Source organism: Tarenaya hassleriana, unplaced genomic scaffold (assembly GCF_000463585.1).
Source record: "Tarenaya hassleriana unplaced genomic scaffold, ASM46358v1 Cleome18, whole genome shotgun sequence".
In the NCBI taxonomy this organism is placed as follows: domain Eukaryota; kingdom Viridiplantae; phylum Streptophyta; class Magnoliopsida; order Brassicales; family Cleomaceae; genus Tarenaya; species Tarenaya hassleriana.
In genome coordinates this window covers 2,059,971-2,077,225 of record NW_010965216.1, presented here as the reverse complement: position 1 = coordinate 2,077,225, position 17,255 = coordinate 2,059,971, and the positions used below count along the sequence as shown (strand labels likewise).

The following is a 17,255-nucleotide window of genomic DNA, read 5'->3' as shown; positions in this document are numbered from 1 at the left end:
TTTGCTTTTATTTTAGATTTTTACTAGTTTGGTTATTTTGATTTTGTTGTTTTGTTTCGTATATAAGAAACCGAGGGCGATATTTTGTTCTTTAATGGAAAATTTGAAATTGTCTCAAACTCTCTTTCAGACTTTCCTCTCTCATTCTCAACTGATCTTGCTTTGTTTCTTCTTCCTGAATCGAATTCAAAATCGATAACGCAAAAGAAAACAGAGGATTTTGACCTGATCGATTGAGTGATGATTTCATTTTCATTTTCATTTTCTCCCCGACTTTCTCGGAAACCAAACAGCCTGCAGGTTCTATGGAGTCGAAGCTCCTTTGAAGATGAGAAATATGAGGGTCTCCCGTTGGAAATAGATGAAAGTCCCTTTGGAATGTGTGAAGAAACACCCGAAATTCGATCCCACCACACATTGCCATCCACTTCCATATCTCTTATCAAACTCCTGTTTATCGCATTTGAATCACGACCCAGAAGAACAGAGACAAAGACTCTAGAATCTTCTCAAGAAATGATACAAACCCACAATGGTAAACTACGTCAGAGACTGAGATACTGCAAGTGTTGGTATTTTTAGAGTAAATGAATGGGGTTTAATATTAATCTCTCAAAAGATTCATAGTTATATGTATTACGGATATGGTGGAGGAGTTAAATATTCGTAAATGATATAATATGGATCGGTAAAACATATATGTGTTTGGCAGTAAAGTTGTTCGGTTTGTGAGTGAGGTATACCTCAACTCGGGTGAAGTAGAACTCAGTCTTCATGACGAAAACGAAATTTTCTTTACAGAAATGTAACTCGGTCCGTGTTAGATTTAACTCGAACCGTGTTGATTGTCTGAGGAAAAATTCGTGTTGCACAGAAATTTGACACGGCCCGTGTCAAGTGGAACTCGATCTGAGTCAAAAGTCTGTGAGAAGTACTTCATGTTGTGTCAAGTGTAACTCGGAACATGACAGTTATATACGAACTGATGCGATTCTTCGCGTAATAACTGCAGATTTTGCAACTTTTGGTGATGATATTTGGTGTTTATATACTAAAGATGTCAGAATAAGTTGGGAACGAGATTGATTCCATTTTTGAGAGATTTTGAGAGCACTTTCGGAAGTTTGTTGCAAAATCTCTCCCGAAAGCTTTCGTTCATCTTCTTCTTCACGTTTCCTTGTCTGTGCGTTCTTGAACGAGCAATTCTAGAACATATTTCTCTTCATTGTATCTCAGAATCGTATTCCGGTAGTCCTTGCTCATAACGGACGGAATAACGGTTTTAGGAAAGTGTCTACGCCTTGAAGAGATATCCGGTCCCTCGGTTCGATTTCATTCTCATTTTTCCGTTGATTTCCTCCAGATTTCTAACAGCAAGAATGGTGGAATTTTGGATTCAAAGGTACCTTCTTGATGTGACCAACGATGGATTTGCAGTTAATGACGTCAAAAATATCAAGAGCTTCATAAGTAAATGCCATTGCTTGCATCTACATCTTCGGTGGCATGTTGTGTCTTCAACCATTGTCTTCCCTTCTAACATCTCTCTTCTTAAGATCAAACCTCTCTCACAGTTTTAGTGACTCATCAGTCTTGTCTTTTGTCTCTTATTTGGAGACGAATCATATTATTTGGACATGAATCATTAGAAATGATTTCATTGTATCGTAAATTTTGAAAGATATCACATAAAACCCCGGATGAAATAAAAAAATAAAAATTTATGTGGCCAACGCTAAATAAATTTAGGATTAAAGCATATTTTTATTGTACTACGTCGTAATGGATAACGATGGAGAGGCTGATATGAGGCAATATTACCTTGTAATAAACTCCTAGATATCTGTACCTCGAGAACCAAGGTGGCGGTAGAGCTATAAGGCCAATAGGCTCAAATTGTGTCGAGCCTACTGGTCCACTTATATTTTAAATATATTTATTATTATTTAAATCTTTGAACTGCATGTAATTTTTGAGAATATAACAACGATCTTGTCAAATGACAAAGAAATAAAGAAATAATCATTTAATAAATCTATTTTATATTGGGAACCCGATTCATTTTACCCAAGTCGTCAATGAGATATAAAACTGATCATAAAAAAATACAAAAAATCTGAAATGGAATAACAGAGCACATATTATTATATAACACAAACATCACATGCCAAAACAACTAATTTCATCATTCCGCAGAGCAACATTTGCCATCTTCGTTGGGGAAAAAAAACTTTTTTTCCGGTCTTAGCAATCACACCCCGTTGATCTCTGTTGCCGAGCACCAGCAACGTCAATGGTGTCAGGAAGATACCTGCCATAGAAATCAAGAATACAAAGCCCTAAGTTTTTCATGATAACAAGATACGCAACTAACTGCTATTGATTTTGTTCAAAACAATGGAATGAGATGGGTTTTTTCTTTTATGTACGTACACTTCTTCCTCGGGTTCGTTCTTGAGTGCATTTTTGGCAATGCACTCGAAAGCTGCATCGACATTGAATCCTTCTTTGGCCGAGGTTTCAAAGTAAGGAATGTTTCCCTTTGATGCACACCATGCCTTTGCTTTCTTCTCTGAAACCTGATGTTTGTTAACAAGACAAGACAGAGATCTATCTTAATAGTTCTAGCATTACCAGACTCTAGATATTTCTGCTTCGGTAGCTACGGGATGAAATGAAACACGAGGAAAAGATCTGACCACTCGGCTCTTGCCACCATCAACATCTATCTTATTCCCCAAGACGACAAACGGGAAGTTCTCGGGGTCTGATGGACTGGCCTAAACATTGACAACATGAAGAACAAGGGAATCCATCACAGGTTTCATACTAAATCATCCTCATAAATGCTCTAGGTTTGTTAGTGTATGTGTCGATCTACCTGGATCAAGAACTCTTCCCTCCAATTGTTGAGATTATCGAAAGATTTCATGACATTAACATCATAGCAAAGAACACAGCAGTCGGCTCCTCGGTAGAATGCCACTCCCAAACTTTGAAACCTCTCTTGCCCAGCAGTATCCCATATCTATACAAACGCAAAGTGCATCCTTACTCGTTCATTTACAGTCATATTCATCATAAAATGGGATCTGGAACAAACTACAATGCAACGCAATACTCGTAATCGTTTCACAATAATACTGGAGATAACATGAACTGCAACACAAAGTTGACGCAACATAAAATAGGATCTGGAACAAACTACAGACAGACAATGCAACACAATCCTCGAAAGTTCAGATCCAAACAACATATCCTTTGATACAAAATACCAATTTTCACCATCAAACTGGAAACTAGATGATAAGCAACAAATTATATGTGCAGCTATTGAACCTCCTGACTATCACATTTATTTTCAGTTTTCAACCAACAATGGAAAACAGAGCAGAGAGATATAGCTTCATTACCTGCAAAGTGAACAGCCTGTCATCAATTTGGACCTCTTTCGTCAAAAAATCGGCTCCAATCGTCGCTTTGTACTGATTGCTGAACTTGCGATTCACAAACCTTACAGGTAGAAAACAAATCCGTGAATTGATTTACAAAATCTGACGCAGCAAAAGAACAATAAGCATTAAGAAAATCCAAGATCCACGGGATGAAAACTTACTGATTCATCAAAGAAGTCTTCCCGACCCTATCCAAACGAAGGATCAAAAAATGTCGATCAGTGAAAAAAAATAACAAACCAATAATCAAACCGAGAAACATCGTTCTCATATCGATTTCATCGATACGAGAACGAAGATCCAGAGAAAACTCTTCATCCTACCGAGCGCATGAAACCAATTTAAAAAAAGAAAAATAAAGCATGAGACGAAGAAGTGAGATTCGAATGTTCGAGAGAATTACCCACTGTCACCGAGGATTATGACCTTCAATAGCACTCTCCGGCGAGACGCCATGGACGGAAGCTTCGACGGAGCTGATTTTTTTTCTTTTTTTTTTTTTTTGCCCCTTTTCAACTTTGGGTTCTCAATTCAAACGGGAGATTGCAGAAGAATATTCCCAGGAATCGTCACCTAATAACAGCAAAGGTACCGTTAAATCTATATTTCCAAAACTGCCCCTCCATTCTATTTTTTTTTTTTTTACTTTTTTTTTTTGGTATAATTTTTTTTTTTACTTTTTGGGACTAATAATAGCAATTATCGTGTTAAGTACGTTGGCGCTTAAGCGTATTTAAATTTGACTCTTCGTCCAATTATTTCAATTGCGGGTTCTCTCCAAAAAAATTAAATTATAATAAAACAGACAAATTTAAAAAAAGAAAAAATCCTAAAACAATTAAACTTCTCAAAATAAAATATGAAATTTGTTTTTTATCAAATAAAACTTTAATTTTATTTTTACCTAAAAATAAACTAAAATTTTATATTTTTTTATCATTTTTAAACTTATTACTGACGACGTGGTATTCCATTATCCTATTTAGCAAGTCAACATTTTGATAATATTTGATACGTCATCATCCACATGTCATGATATCATAATCTTGCATCAGTAATATGTTTAAAAATGATAAATATTATAAATTTTGGATTTATTTTTTTATTGAAAAATAAAATTGAACTTTTATTTGATAAAAATAAATTTATGTTTTATTTTGTGAAAATTGAGAATTTCAGGTTTTAGAATTTTACCTTTAAAAAACGTGTCATGTGTTTTGTGTGAAGTTGTTCTGTTTTCCGGAAACAATGAAAGCATGTCCATCGGATTACAAGTAGTCATCTATGTGCAAACAATTCATACGACATGAATATATAACTAATTACTTAAATGCATGTCATATATATATGATATGAATATTTAATTAATTATTCATATAATATTTATATTCTTTCAAAATGCAAAAGTGAATTTCAACATTCATGCTAGATTCTTTATCCCAAAAAAAAAAAACAATTCATGCAAGATCAGAAATCGGAATTGGGAAAGATTGGGTTCGGGTAACTAAAATCTAATAAAAATCGAATAGTCATAACTTAAAAAAAATAGAAATCGGAATTCAATCCCAAAAAATAATCGAATAAAATCGAAATTTTTTGAAATATGAATATATTTATTAATAAAATACGAACTCAAACAACGACCCTAATGAAATGAAATATATATATATATATATAAGTCAATGAATACATTCTAAAATTGAAAAAAAAAATAGAAAACGAATACGAAAAATATAAAATATACACCAGGCATTGGTTACTAGAATAATTAATGTTGAGTTATTTTATATATTTAATTTTTTTTAATAGAATTAATTTTTTAACATTTTTTCGAGAAACTTTCGAACTCTATAACTTTTATCTTTATAACATAATCATATGTTCTATATACCTTATAAAGATAATTTTAATATTTATGTATAGATATCAAGAACTGATAACGATACAAAAAGTTATGAATGAAAAAAATGATTGAAAGAGAATTTTAAAAATTGAATTTTTGAAATAAATTCAAAGTTTAAGGGTTTTTTATTTTATAATTTAAAAATGAAATAATATCTATCATCTATAAGTTTAACAGGATGAAAACATGTAAAAGGTATAATAAAATTTTAGAGAAGAAAGTCAGACAAAATGGTGATTATAAAAAATAATTACATCCAAATTTAGTTGCTACAAAAAGTTAATGATAATAGAGAAAATGGGAAATAATTGCAATTAAATATTTTTTAGAAATCTTCTCATTCTCTATTCATTTTAATAAAAAAAAACAACACCTAATTCATGTTGGATGCACATTCAACTCGTAGGAAGAATAATATGACCTTAGAAAATCAAACAGATCCAATCGGATAAACAATTGTTATAAAAACTGATGATATATGATTTTTTCTAAAATAAAATCATATTATTATAAAAATAATTAGACAGAGAAAAGAAATAACGACCCCATAGTTTCCTACATTCTTGACCCAATACCAAGAATCTCGCAACACACAACACAGATAGACATTAATACATGAATGCACGTGACATCAACCATGAACCAGATGCATACGGACGTCATCAACAACGCTGAAACATCAAAAAGCTACAAAAGATGTGATTTTACGCTTACATGCAGGATATGCACTGTCTGATCCGCCTAAGCAATCACTGAATTCAGCCAATATATATATAGATATATATAAACATGTAAAGGACTTGTAAGCATCAAATTCATATATTATATACAGATTTCTTCAAAAGAGCAAAATCAGCATTCATAATCGTAGCCCAGAATTCAATACCATAAGCACCAAGGAAAAATCATATCCACACATGTAGTGGAGTAGCCGAGTTTTTCTAAGATGCAATTCCTATAAAATTGAATCAGTAATAGGATCCAAAACCCTAACTCATGCAAACAGACCGCATTCTCTTGAACTAGCCACGACAAAACCATATCTATAATCTCACTCAAGCAATCTATATTTGTTTCTTGTCAAAACACAAATAATCAATAAAGGGTTTCAAAATGTAAGCAGCATTTCCATCTCTGTCCAATACTTTTTCAAATAGAAGACACAAGAACAAACATGAATAGTCTCAAGCAGAAGAGAAACCAAAACTACAAAAATTACTCTCCCTGTGAATGCTTAAATTGACTTAAGCCGACGAGGCTGCTGCCTTGTTCCTCGGCTTTGCCTCAGTACCTACAAACAATGTGTAAAACTCCCATAAACCCACGTGTGCAATATCTTCAACGAGTTACGAGAAGAAACTTCAGAAGGTTATCCAACTAGAATAAGGCAATAGGGTAATGGAAACAAGAATCAAGTACCTTCTCTGAATCCGGTTTTGAACCTGCGAGGGACATGGCGAAGATACCTCATTCTTCCGGTACCAGTTGTCTTCCTCCGGATGGCCTTCACGCTCCAGTTGTCTACACAAAAAAAACAGACACAGTCCCATAAATCCTATAGCAGAAACATCACAATTATACAAACACACACACAAAAAAAAAAATGGCTCTATCACAACAAAAGCAGCCGAAGATTATCATGAAAAAAGTCGACTTTGACAACATTTGGTCAGGGAATCGCTAAAAGTACAGGGACATAGTAATCAGTGAGATGCTTCTTTTCTCCTATTGAAAAAAAACATATACCTAACAGAGAATCAATGAAATCACTAATCTAACAAGAAGCTTTCCTCGTCACTTTGATACTGTTTCGCGATCCCCACGAAATTACATTCATAAACTAAGGCGTACACACACACAAAGAGAGGGAGAGAGATAGAGAGGCTTACAGGTCCTCTTGCGAGCAGCGGGGAAGGCACAAGCAGAGCAGCGACTCTTCTGGATGTGGAAGCTGCGGCGTCCACACCTCACACAGAGAGTGTGGGTCTTGTTCCTCCTCTTTCCGAAACTTCCCGTTCCCTTACCCTGAAATCCCCAAAAACCCACATCCACACCGAAATTTAGATCAGAAATGCAATCGATCAACAGAATAAAAAATTCGAAGACCGAATGAGAGGAGTGGAGGAGATCACCATTGCAGCGGAGGCGAGCGCAAGAAAAAACCCTAGATTCCGGCTTCAGAAAAGAAGAAACTGAACAGGCAGACTCAGAACCAATTTATATCTAAAATTTTAGGGTTTTTTTTTTGTTCTAGGGTTACTATGGGCATTATGGGCCGAATGATGTAGCCCATTATTGTTGGGCTTAATGGATTCCAGAGATGTGTTTTTTTTTCAGCAAATCTTTTTTTTTTTTTTTGGGCAAATTCACAGTATCGATTTTTCCATATTAAATTATAAAGTGATCATTATGGGTCTTTCTATTTTTTCCAAATTCACGGTATCGTACGCGAAGCAAGATGCTCAAGTGTATTCAAATACAGTGTACAAAAACAAAAAACATAAAAAATTGGAATATCTAATTTAGAAATGGTGTTTGGGAATTAGAATTAAGTCAACAAATATTTGAGTTTTAAATATTTATGAATATATCCCAAATATTTGGATATCCGAGGATTAGGGAAAGGGGATATTGAAGACAAAATCACAAATGTAAAAGAGAAACGTATGAATTTTAGGATAAAAATTTTAAAAGTATGTTTTTTTAATTTTATGAAATAAGAAAGAAAAAAAGAATAGTTTTATTTCTCTCTCTCTCTCTCTCTCTCTCTCTCTATATATATATATATATATATATATATGTATGTATCGGTAAATATCGAAAATGATAAGTAAATCGGATACTTTTTTATTCCAATTATTAAATTTAAATTTGTATTGGAGAGATATTGGACTTTTGGATAATAGATCATGGATTATATCAGATATTCGAAAACTGAATATTTTTGTTCATATCTTACTTGTTATTTTTTTTCTATGAGGTATTTTAAAATAAAATAGGTTTAATTTATGTAAAAGCAAATTAAAGGATAGTAAAAAAAATTGAGGGGAGGGGGGCAATTTGTAACGTAATTTGAGTAGTAAATGGTGGAAAGGGATTCTAAAAATACAAAATGTAAGAGAAATTGGAATGCAATGTATAAATAAGCGGTGGGTCCAAAGAGGGACTTTGGCTTTGCATCTCAATGAATGGAACCGCACTTTAGACAACATCTCGTCAAAAACCAAAGCTTTGATTATCCTTAACTCTTCCCTTTAAAAGGACACAAACTCATTCCTCCATGTAACACAATATATATATATATATATATATATATGGAATTTGTTCTGTTAAAAACAATTTTTCGTGAAATTTATGTGCGCCATTATTTCATAAAAAACGTAAACTAATATAACACAAAACAGATGATATTTTAATTTACTCAATTAACATGGAGACGATATCTTGAAATATGAATTATCTATCATCGAGTTTAAGAAAACCCAAGTCTCTTACTACTAAAAACGTCATAGGTGATAAGAAAAAAAAAATGATATTATGATATAATTATATAATTTAAAAATGATATTATGATATTTGTTTTACTTGATTAATTATTATGTATTTGGAATACTCCTCAAAACTAATCAAGATTAACATGTGAGAATAATTTTTTATTAATTGCCGTCGAACTTAATGTAACTTAGAAGTAAACACATCAGTAAATAGTTGAACTTGTTTGAATCTTGACAAGTATTTCTATAATCAAATATTTTTTTTTTCTCATAATGAAAGTTGCTTAAGAGTTACGCAACGATAATGTCGGATTTCTTTGTACATGATCTTCAACCACATCGACTTTAATTTAAGGAACACAAAATCAGGGGGAAAAAGACAGAGAAAAATAGAAGAAAAAGAAAAAAAAATGAGCAACACGATGAATCTGAATAAAAGAGATTAAGAGTAAAAGAGAAAGGTTTGATTCCAAGACAAAAACAAACCAAATTCTCTCTTTTGCATTCTTACCATTATATATATATATATATATATAGAAAATATAGAAACACCATATATGTGTATTCATACATATATATATATATATATATATATATGATATTGAGGAACATTTGATGAAAAAAAAACATCATTTTTTTTGGTAATGCAAAAAAGCACCAGTTACTCTGAAGAGAAAAGTGTTCATCATCAAGAGATGTTTAAGGAGAAAGATTTCTTCTTCTTCTTCTTCTTCCATAGAACACTTCACAACGTCAAGTCTTTCTTCTTCCGAGTGCGTAAGAAGCTACCGAGAAAACCCTTTTCTCGCAGGTCAAAATCTCTTCACCCCGACAACCTCTACATAAGTTTTCTCAACGTTTTGGAATCAGATCTCGAAAAAGCCAATGATACGTCATCGTTAGAGCAAACTCAAGAAGAAGAAGAAGGGGAGAAACCTCGAGCCTTTTCCCGGTCGTGGAGAAGACAAAGAGACCGGGAAGCATTTGAGAAGAAGGTTAAGGAGATGGATATGATCGAAAGCGGAGATATAGAGGATGCCCTCGACGTAGAAGAGGCGGTTCATTACTATTCCCGCCTTAGAAGCCCCGTCTATCTCGATATCGTCGACAAGTTCTTTGCTGATCTCTACTCGGATCTGTCTCTTCCTCAGACGTCGTCTGTCGTCAGAGCCAAGGCTTCCAAGAGAAGAGTTGGGTCTGTCCTTACATTTTAGGGTTCTTGATCTCCGCTGTTTGTGTGTTTTTTTCTTCATTGTTTTGGATTCTTTCTTCTTTGTCTGTTTGTTTGCTTCAGTGTTTCCTGTGCATATATCTGCACCAATTTAGTTTGACAATGAACTGTTTTCCAATTTAGTGGATGTTAGACCGAATTCTCTTTATACATTTACGCTCACTGCTTGTAAGCTGATTAATTTTAGGAATTTTTAGTTATTTAGAAATATTTTCTAATTACTTTTATATCATTTTTTTTTTGTTGCTATTCTACCATAAGCATCACATAATTTTCAATTTTGGACCGTCCTTCAAGCTAGTCAAAGACAGCATAAAATATGGTATTAAGATGCATAATGATGACTCTGGTACAGCTGAACAAGTAACTGTAACACCATCATCATCATCAAGTACATTGTTGTATATTACATCCTTCTCCTTCTCTTGCAACAAATACAAAACAAGATCTCAAAACGTAAAGAGCTGAGGAATTTTTTAATTAAAAACAAAAAAACAGCACGAGAGCATATAATCTTTACATAATAATCCCTTCAATACTTCTCTGTAGATTCTCAAGAAGGGGATGGAGGTTCAATAGATAGGGAAACTGGCAAGCCACAGCAACCGCCACCGCCACGGAACCCTTTTTTTTTTCTTGAGAGCCAAAACCCGGGATTAGGTCCAGTAAAATGAGGACCCGTTAGTGAGTCGGGCTTTTCGGGTCAGTACCCAGCAGTAGTAGATACCAACACATTGTGATCCCTTAGCCGTTTCTGGAAATGAGCAAGACGGTTCTGTAGTTGGAGAATACCTGCCGCTTTCTGAGAGAGAATGGCGTTTAATCTCGTAATATAGCCGTCGAGTTGGTTCCCCGGTTGGTCTGCCTCTACCAGCAAGTTCATTTCCTGCAAATGATGTGTATATAATATATGTATATATGTATATATATACCGGTAAAAGGTTGGCAAAACTAAATGAATCATACCTCCTTCACGATATTCATGGTCTCTTCAACTTGTTTGCGGTGTGCGTTCACAAGCTCTTCTTCTTCCTGCAAAAGTTCGTGAGAAATGCTTGTCAGGTAAAAGCTCTCTTAATATAAGACATGGATTATTCTGAAAGAAGACTCTCCTTACTGAATAATCACCTGCAAAAGTATGGTTAGATCGTTGTCAGAGTTTGACTTCTTCATGTCAGGTTTCGGCATGTCCCTTGTCTTCTTCATCTGAATACTAGGTTTCTGCATTCTGTCCTGTGCAGGGACATTATAGGATGACGGCTCTATCTTCCCGTTCTTCTTCAACATTTGTCTCTCTTGCTCGTAATCAGATGCATCAAATTCATCGTTATCATCTTCAGCCCATGTTTCATTCATGTCATCGTCAAAGTTAGATGGAGGTGGCAGTTCCGAAGCAATTGGAAATTTTGTTGACTCCCTTAGATTTACAATTGAAGAAGATACGTCCTTCTTAGAATTATTTCCCTTCGAGAGACTCTTCACCCTACAATGCGGTTGTCATAGTACACATAAACTTTGTGAGACAGAGAAATGATGGAACGAGAAAATATATAGAACAGTGAACGAGAAAACTATACCTGTCAGCATATCTCAAGGTATTAAGGGTGTGTTCGCATGATCCAGAGCTCGGAGATATGCAAGATATCATGACAGTGCGTGAATTTCCCATGAACGAATCCCTGAGAACTTCGGTTAGCTTGCTCCCTCTAAAAGGTATGTGACCTTGATCATTATCTAGAGCTCTTATGCACTCCTTTAAGGCAAGCAAGCTCTTATTGATCTCTGCTCCCTCCAATCTGTCATCATTGATATAAAATAGTATTGATATACAGAACAGATTCAGCACAGAGACTATTCATCACTGTTGGATTGCCAGGCTCCAAATCAGAGATTGCAGAAAACACTACCTTGTCTGCTTGTCGTTGTCTGTTGTATCTGCTCCCCGTTCACTTCCAGCTAAATCGATAAAGGAAAGCTTGCCAACAAGACGAGGAGGCTTTGACTGGTTTCCCTCTGCTGATTTTTTGATAGCGAGCTGAAGTATAGCATGTGAACGGGAGGATTCCTCGTTTGCACCAGTTGTCCCAGTACTTCTTGTCGCACTTCCCTTCTCAATAAGATCCTTAATCGTCTCTGCATCTGCCACTCTGTACTCTTGCAAGCCCACGATGCAAACTTGCTGCTTACCATCCTCTCTCATGCACAGCTTCCTATAGAAGCGGAGGAATAGCGTTCAGCTGCATGTATTGGCATCACGGCCAAGAAGATGGAACAAAATGAAAAAAAAATTGAACTTACTTCCTATCGCTAAGGAGATCAAATAGTTTTCCTCCATAAATCTCAAAGAAACTGACAAACAACTGTAGCCCTTGGTTCCTGTACGTGTGGTGCATCAACCTCAGTATGTCCCTTGAAGCTTTAAGAGGCAACGGTTTCATGGTATAGGTTTTACCACTACCTGAAAGGCATACGTAAGACAAGGATGGTTCAGGTATACACGACCATTCCACAGATTTTGCATAAAACAAATTTCATATTTTGTTAGCTGAACAAACCATTTTTTGGGTAGAGAAAATGACCACACATGCTAGTGCATCATTTCTGATTTATGATAGATTAGAAATCACCGCATACAATGTCTTTTTAATAGGACATAGATATAATGGAAGAAAAAAGATCTAAGTCCATCCAATCACAAGTCTCCATATTACTGGAATAGAAATTGAGGGGTGGATAGTGGCTAATTCAGAGTTTTCGGGACACGGCCTTTTGGATTCATGACTTCACAATACAAAATTCACCTGTCTGCCCATATGCAAAGCAAGTGGCTTTGGTGCGCTGAAAAATGAGGGGGACTACAGGCTCCACAGTCTCACGGTAAACCTACAGAATTTGATATGTAGTCTGAGAACAACGACCAGAACAATATACGTTAAGGTTTATATTCACCCTCTTTTGTGAATATTTTTTTGCTTTTTGTATGGTTGATGTTATATGCTTTCCAACAGCACACTCACCTCATCGTTTGAGACTTCCTCATTTAGTACAGAATCAAAAACAAATTCATGTTTTTCCACATAAGCTGTTAAATCAACCTGCAAAAGTTTGAGTCTAAATCAGTCAACCTCTAACAGCAGAAAAATACGTTATCTCTACACATTTCAGATGGCAGGAACCGAACAATCAGTAGCTGACCTTAAGTTTAGTTTCATGAACTGTTATAGTGTTGGAATATGTTTCAACAATGTCTTCCTCATTCTTCGCCAACTCCTTTTTGTTAAGCGGTCTCTTACGTACCTGTTCTCAAGCAATCAAGAAATATCACGTTACAGAAACGAAAAACAAATAATGTGCTCAGAGTTACAAGAAAGGGAAATCACTTAATTTAGTGAAGAAAACCAAGCAACTGTCCATAAGAGCTTAAACTAGAGAAAGGAGAAGCTAGTGAAGGAAACATACAACAACTTTAATCTTTGCAACAGAATTCATCCTTTCTTTCTCAACGGCAAAGTTTTCAGCCAACCCACGTCTTCCGCCAGGCAGCTTGTTGTAGGTTTCAAAGTCATCATCAAAGCTACGACCTTGATTAGGATTGAAAATGGAGGGACCTTCTAATTGACTAGAGACTGGAATCTGTTCATAAAATAACAAGAGATAAGCATAACATATGCCCAGAAAGCAATAACAACATGCCAGTAGGAGAGAACAAAGTTCAAATACTTTTCAAACCAGGACACAAACTAAGTAAATGGATAAACAACCATATACATCCATTATAGGATATCCTTCTTTTAACTATACTTCGTCTCTTGCCAGATTGGTTAGACGGGAAAAAAAATCTAAAATGCTGCTACTGAAGTTTAAAAATTGTTCTAAAATATACGGATACCATATGAACATGAAAACAACATCGAACAAGAACTATCTATGTTACTTCGAGAGGAGATTAAGAAAACACCCACCTCAGGAAGAAGCTCAGTATCAAAAGAATGCAGATCTAATAGCCCGTGACTAAACTCAGATTCATCGCCATTCTTTCTCTGGCTAGACGGGCGAGAACCGTACTGAGGAGAAGTAAGCTCTCCATATATTTCATTTGCACCATTAAAACCTCGCTGCCCATTACTGAATCCTCTTGTTGCCTGGTTTCCACCGTAGTTTCCATAGTCCTGTTAGTAGTTCCACCATTATCTATTAGTACAAAAAATCAAAGAAACTCCAACAAGAGACATCCTTTAATTTTCGATCGGATGGCATTTTCGAATTGGTCCGATAACCCTCATCAAGCAAATGCATATAAACTCCAACATCTTGCACCGGCTAATTCATAGACGATCAAACAAATACATTAGATCGTATCCATTTCCAGCAAGCAGATATAAAAAATTCGCAAGTAGCGTTCCTGAACTAAGAGATTTTCTTAAGAAACAACAGAAACCCAGAACGAAAAACAAGTTCATCGCACTGTATCTCGAGCGAAACAGATAAAAAGACAAGGCAAATGAGGATAACACCGTCGGATTTACATTGCCAGAAGCAGACTGGAAATGCTGAAGACCGGCGGACTGAAGCCATCGGCCACTGGAGGGGGCACCGTCGAGGAAGGTGTCGGAGAGCTGTCTCTGGTGGTGCACCGTAGCCGCACCAGATCTCTGCCTCCCGTTCATCTCTTCCAACAAAAATGCGGATCCCAATCTCACTTCGCTAGCTCCAATGGGTGCTCCAAATCGTGCCCTAATCGGATCTCCGACCCCGTCTTCTCTCTCTCTCCCTCTCTCTCTGCCTCTCTCTTCACAAGTTCAAATTAAAGCACTGAGCTGCTATCTCTCTATTGCTCCATTAAACCCAATACGTAATCACGGATTAGAGAGAAGGTTCCTTCTTTAATTTTGAAAGTTTAAAATAATATTTTATAGATTTTAATAAATGGTTCGCCAAACTTTATTCTATTTCTGCAATCATCATGCTTAAGTCTAAAGGAAGAGGGAGATAGAGGAGATTAATTTTCTTTAACGTATTTAATTTATATGATTAAGATTTGAGAAAAATATGGAATGCACGTTGAAGGGGTTTTTTTAGCCAAATAACCCACTTGGGTCGTATCTATTTCACCAGTACACCACCGAAAACATAACACATTTTTTTCCCTGTGAAAAGACGAAATTACCCTTAATGAATTACGATATTTATCCGTTCGAAAACAACTTCGTTATTACGACTTCATAATTAAGTCTAAATATAGTTACAATTGATTCTAAAAAAGGTGGCAAAAAAATCATCTGTCTTATTTTAATTGTATATCAGTTATATGTTAGTCGTAATAAGGTTGTAAAAAATAAAATGAAAAGGGTATTTTGGACTTTTTCAATCGAAAAGTGGGTTAAAATTAAAATTTTTTTTTTTTTTCGGTGATGTATACTGAAATAGATGCGATCCAAATGGGTTATTTAGGTGATTTTCCCACGTTGAAGAGTTAGGCACGTGAGAAGGAGGGTGCACCAAAACGATGCCGTGTCGCTCGTCAGGAGCTCTTCCATATGGTGGTCCCCACTTTAGACAGTGGTCGGAGCTCGGTCGTGGTCCTTTTTTTTTACATTGACACGTTGACATGTGTTGGATTACTAAAAATATCTAATTGTTTTTTTCTTATGTAACGAAAATATATCTAATTGTTGTATATTCGAATATCATTAACTATGAATTTGAAATAGATTTTTGGAGTATCAAATATCTTGAATTTTTTGTTTTTATTTTCGAAATAACATATATCCGAACATGTAAAAAAGAAGATTCGTATTTTTTTTAAAAAATAAAAAAATATCATTAACTTTTTTACTCTAAAATTTACGCTCTCATAGCTTTTTTTTTTGTAAAGCGCATTCACTCAAATCATTTTCGTTAATATTGTTTTCTCTATCTTGTTCGACATCAATCTTTTTAATTTGGGTTTCGTATCATTTTTTGTTGTATTTACACTCTTATAGTTTAATTTGGATTAAACTCGAAAATGAATACATGGAATTTTCGAAAGGAAAATTCCCAAAAAAATAATCTAATTTAAAGATAACTATCAGATTCGTCACGTCACGAACTTTTGAAAAGTTTATATTCATACTGAATTTCAAAAAAAAAATTAAAAAAATCATTCAAAATTTGAATTATTAACAAAATCTTCATCGGAACCGAATTAATTTTGCCACGTAGACAGAAAACCTATTTAAAAACTGATTTAAAAATCTCTATCTCATCCCGATTTTTACAATTTTTTACAATTTTTTACAAATTTTATAGTTTTTTCAATTTTTTCAGAATTTTTACAATTGTTTTACAATTTTTACAATTTTTGAAATTTTTTACAAGTTTATATTTTTTACAATTTTTATAATTTTTACAATTTTTTTACATTTTTTTTACAATTTTTTATTATTAATGTGACGTGTATCCTACATGGTGAGGTAATACATGCCACGTAAGGCGGTTTCTGTTTATATGACAAAATTAATTCGGTTCCGATGAGAATTTTGTTAAAAATTTAAATTTTGAATGATTTTTTAGAAAAAAATTTCAAATTAAGTATGAATATGAATTTTTTAAAAATTCGTTATGAATTTGTTAGTTATCTTTAAATTGGATGATTTTTTTTGGAAATTTCTCTTTTCGAAAATCTAGAATATAATTTTAAAATAATTTAAAGAAACTTTTTAAAATAATCTATATACAATTATTTTGCATGTTTTTTGATAACTATAAATTGTTTTGTTTTCAATTCCTTGGTGATTAAATAAACAAACCTCAAATCGTGCTAACTTGGTTGGTATCTTTTTAGAACAGTTATTGGTTTAGGATTTTTGTTCTCGTATGGATTCTGTTATTGAAAAGATTTCATAAAAAGTATTTTAAATAAAAATATTCTATTATCTATAATTTTATAACTAAGATATTTCTTTTTGCAAATGTATAGAGATTAGATTGATTTTTTGAAGCATGTCATCTTGACTTGACAAGGGTATTCAACTTCCATTTTTTCGATTTTAAACAATGGTTTCAATTGTATTTGAAATAACGCATTACGTTGTTTGGACATCATCTATTCCTAACGTTAACAATTTACGTTATTATATTGTTTTATTTGGCCACTTCACACAATTTTTATAGATTTATCTTCTTTGACG

General features: G+C 34.2%; 5 protein-coding genes across 5 annotated transcripts; 1 reads left to right on the top strand and 4 right to left on the bottom strand.

The window, feature by feature from the left end:
- Positions 1-303: 303 nt before the first annotated feature.
- On the bottom strand, positions 304-1,543 carry LOC109116553 (dynein light chain 1, cytoplasmic-like). The gene is given in 3 exon segments (XM_019202196.1): positions 304-450; positions 1,407-1,513; positions 1,516-1,543. Coding segments are annotated over 3 exon segments (282 nt in total).
- A 482-nt stretch (positions 1,544-2,025) lies between these two features.
- LOC104810526 (ras-related protein RABG3c-like) lies at positions 2,026-3,999 on the bottom strand. Its single transcript, XM_010536862.2, has 7 exons — positions 3,859-3,999; positions 3,617-3,643; positions 3,414-3,513; positions 2,882-3,028; positions 2,700-2,780; positions 2,434-2,579; positions 2,026-2,311 (listed from the first exon to the last, which is right to left on the bottom strand). The coding sequence occupies exons 1-7, from the start codon at positions 3,909-3,911 to the stop codon at positions 2,245-2,247; spliced, it is 621 nt and encodes a 206-aa protein (XP_010535164.1). The 5' UTR covers positions 3,912-3,999; the 3' UTR covers positions 2,026-2,244.
- Positions 4,000-6,400: 2,401 nt separating this feature from the next.
- On the bottom strand, positions 6,401-7,571 carry LOC104810525 (60S ribosomal protein L37-3). Its single transcript, XM_010536861.1, has 4 exons — positions 7,491-7,571; positions 7,248-7,383; positions 6,778-6,879; positions 6,401-6,649 (listed from the first exon to the last, which is right to left on the bottom strand). The coding sequence occupies exons 1-4, from the start codon at positions 7,491-7,493 to the stop codon at positions 6,603-6,605; spliced, it is 288 nt and encodes a 95-aa protein (XP_010535163.1). The 5' UTR covers positions 7,494-7,571; the 3' UTR covers positions 6,401-6,602.
- Positions 7,572-9,481: 1,910 nt separating this feature from the next.
- LOC104810523 lies at positions 9,482-10,222 on the top strand. The gene has a single exon (XM_010536860.1). It carries the CDS (start codon positions 9,497-9,499, stop codon positions 10,064-10,066), a length of 570 nt encoding a protein of 189 aa, XP_010535162.1. The 5' UTR covers positions 9,482-9,496; the 3' UTR covers positions 10,067-10,222.
- A 159-nt stretch (positions 10,223-10,381) lies between these two features.
- On the bottom strand, positions 10,382-14,914 carry LOC104810522 (kinesin-like protein KIN-13B). The gene is made up of 12 exons (XM_010536859.2): positions 14,610-14,914; positions 14,046-14,252; positions 13,543-13,716; positions 13,279-13,380; positions 13,101-13,178; positions 12,885-12,966; positions 12,382-12,541; positions 11,991-12,293; positions 11,661-11,879; positions 11,212-11,566; positions 11,050-11,115; positions 10,382-10,969 (listed from the first exon to the last, which is right to left on the bottom strand). The coding sequence occupies exons 1-12, from the start codon at positions 14,748-14,750 to the stop codon at positions 10,787-10,789; spliced, it is 2,070 nt and encodes a 689-aa protein (XP_010535161.1). The 5' UTR covers positions 14,751-14,914; the 3' UTR covers positions 10,382-10,786.
- Between the last annotated feature and the right edge of the window lie 2,341 nt (positions 14,915-17,255).

What these genes read in the sequence shown, in the direction of transcription:
- LOC104810523 (XM_010536860.1), top strand. Translation starts at nt 9,497, where the DNA reads ATGCAAAAAAGCACCAGTTACTCTGAAGAGAAAAGTGTTCATCATCAA.
- LOC104810525 (XM_010536861.1), bottom strand. An exon ending in CGCTGCTCGCAAGAGGACCT is followed by an intron (nt 6,880 to 7,247) that starts GTAAGCCTCTCT and finishes TTTTTTGTGTAG; the next exon opens with ACAACTGGAGCGTGAAGGCC. An exon ending in CAAAACCGGATTCAGAGAAG is followed by an intron (nt 6,650 to 6,777) that starts GTACTTGATTCT and finishes CATTGTTTGTAG; the next exon opens with GTACTGAGGCAAAGCCGAGG.
- LOC104810522 (XM_010536859.2), bottom strand. Translation starts at nt 14,750, where the DNA reads ATGAACGGGAGGCAGAGATCTGGTGCGGCTACGGTGCACCACCAGAGA. An exon ending in ATCTAACCATACTTTTGCAG is followed by an intron (nt 11,116 to 11,211) that starts GTGATTATTCAG and finishes GAACTTTTGCAG; the next exon opens with GAAGAAGAAGAGCTTGTGAA. An exon ending in CCATGAATATCGTGAAGGAG is followed by an intron (nt 10,970 to 11,049) that starts GTATGATTCATT and finishes CATCATTTGCAG; the next exon opens with GAAATGAACTTGCTGGTAGA.
- LOC104810526 (XM_010536862.2), bottom strand. Translation starts at nt 3,911, where the DNA reads ATGGCGTCTCGCCGGAGAGTGCTATTGAAGGTCATAATCCTCGGTGAC. An exon ending in ATAATCCTCGGTGACAGTGG is followed by an intron (nt 3,644 to 3,858) that starts GTAATTCTCTCG and finishes TCGTTTGGATAG; the next exon opens with GGTCGGGAAGACTTCTTTGA. An exon ending in ACAGGCTGTTCACTTTGCAG is followed by an intron (nt 3,029 to 3,413) that starts GTAATGAAGCTA and finishes GCGTTTGTATAG; the next exon opens with ATATGGGATACTGCTGGGCA.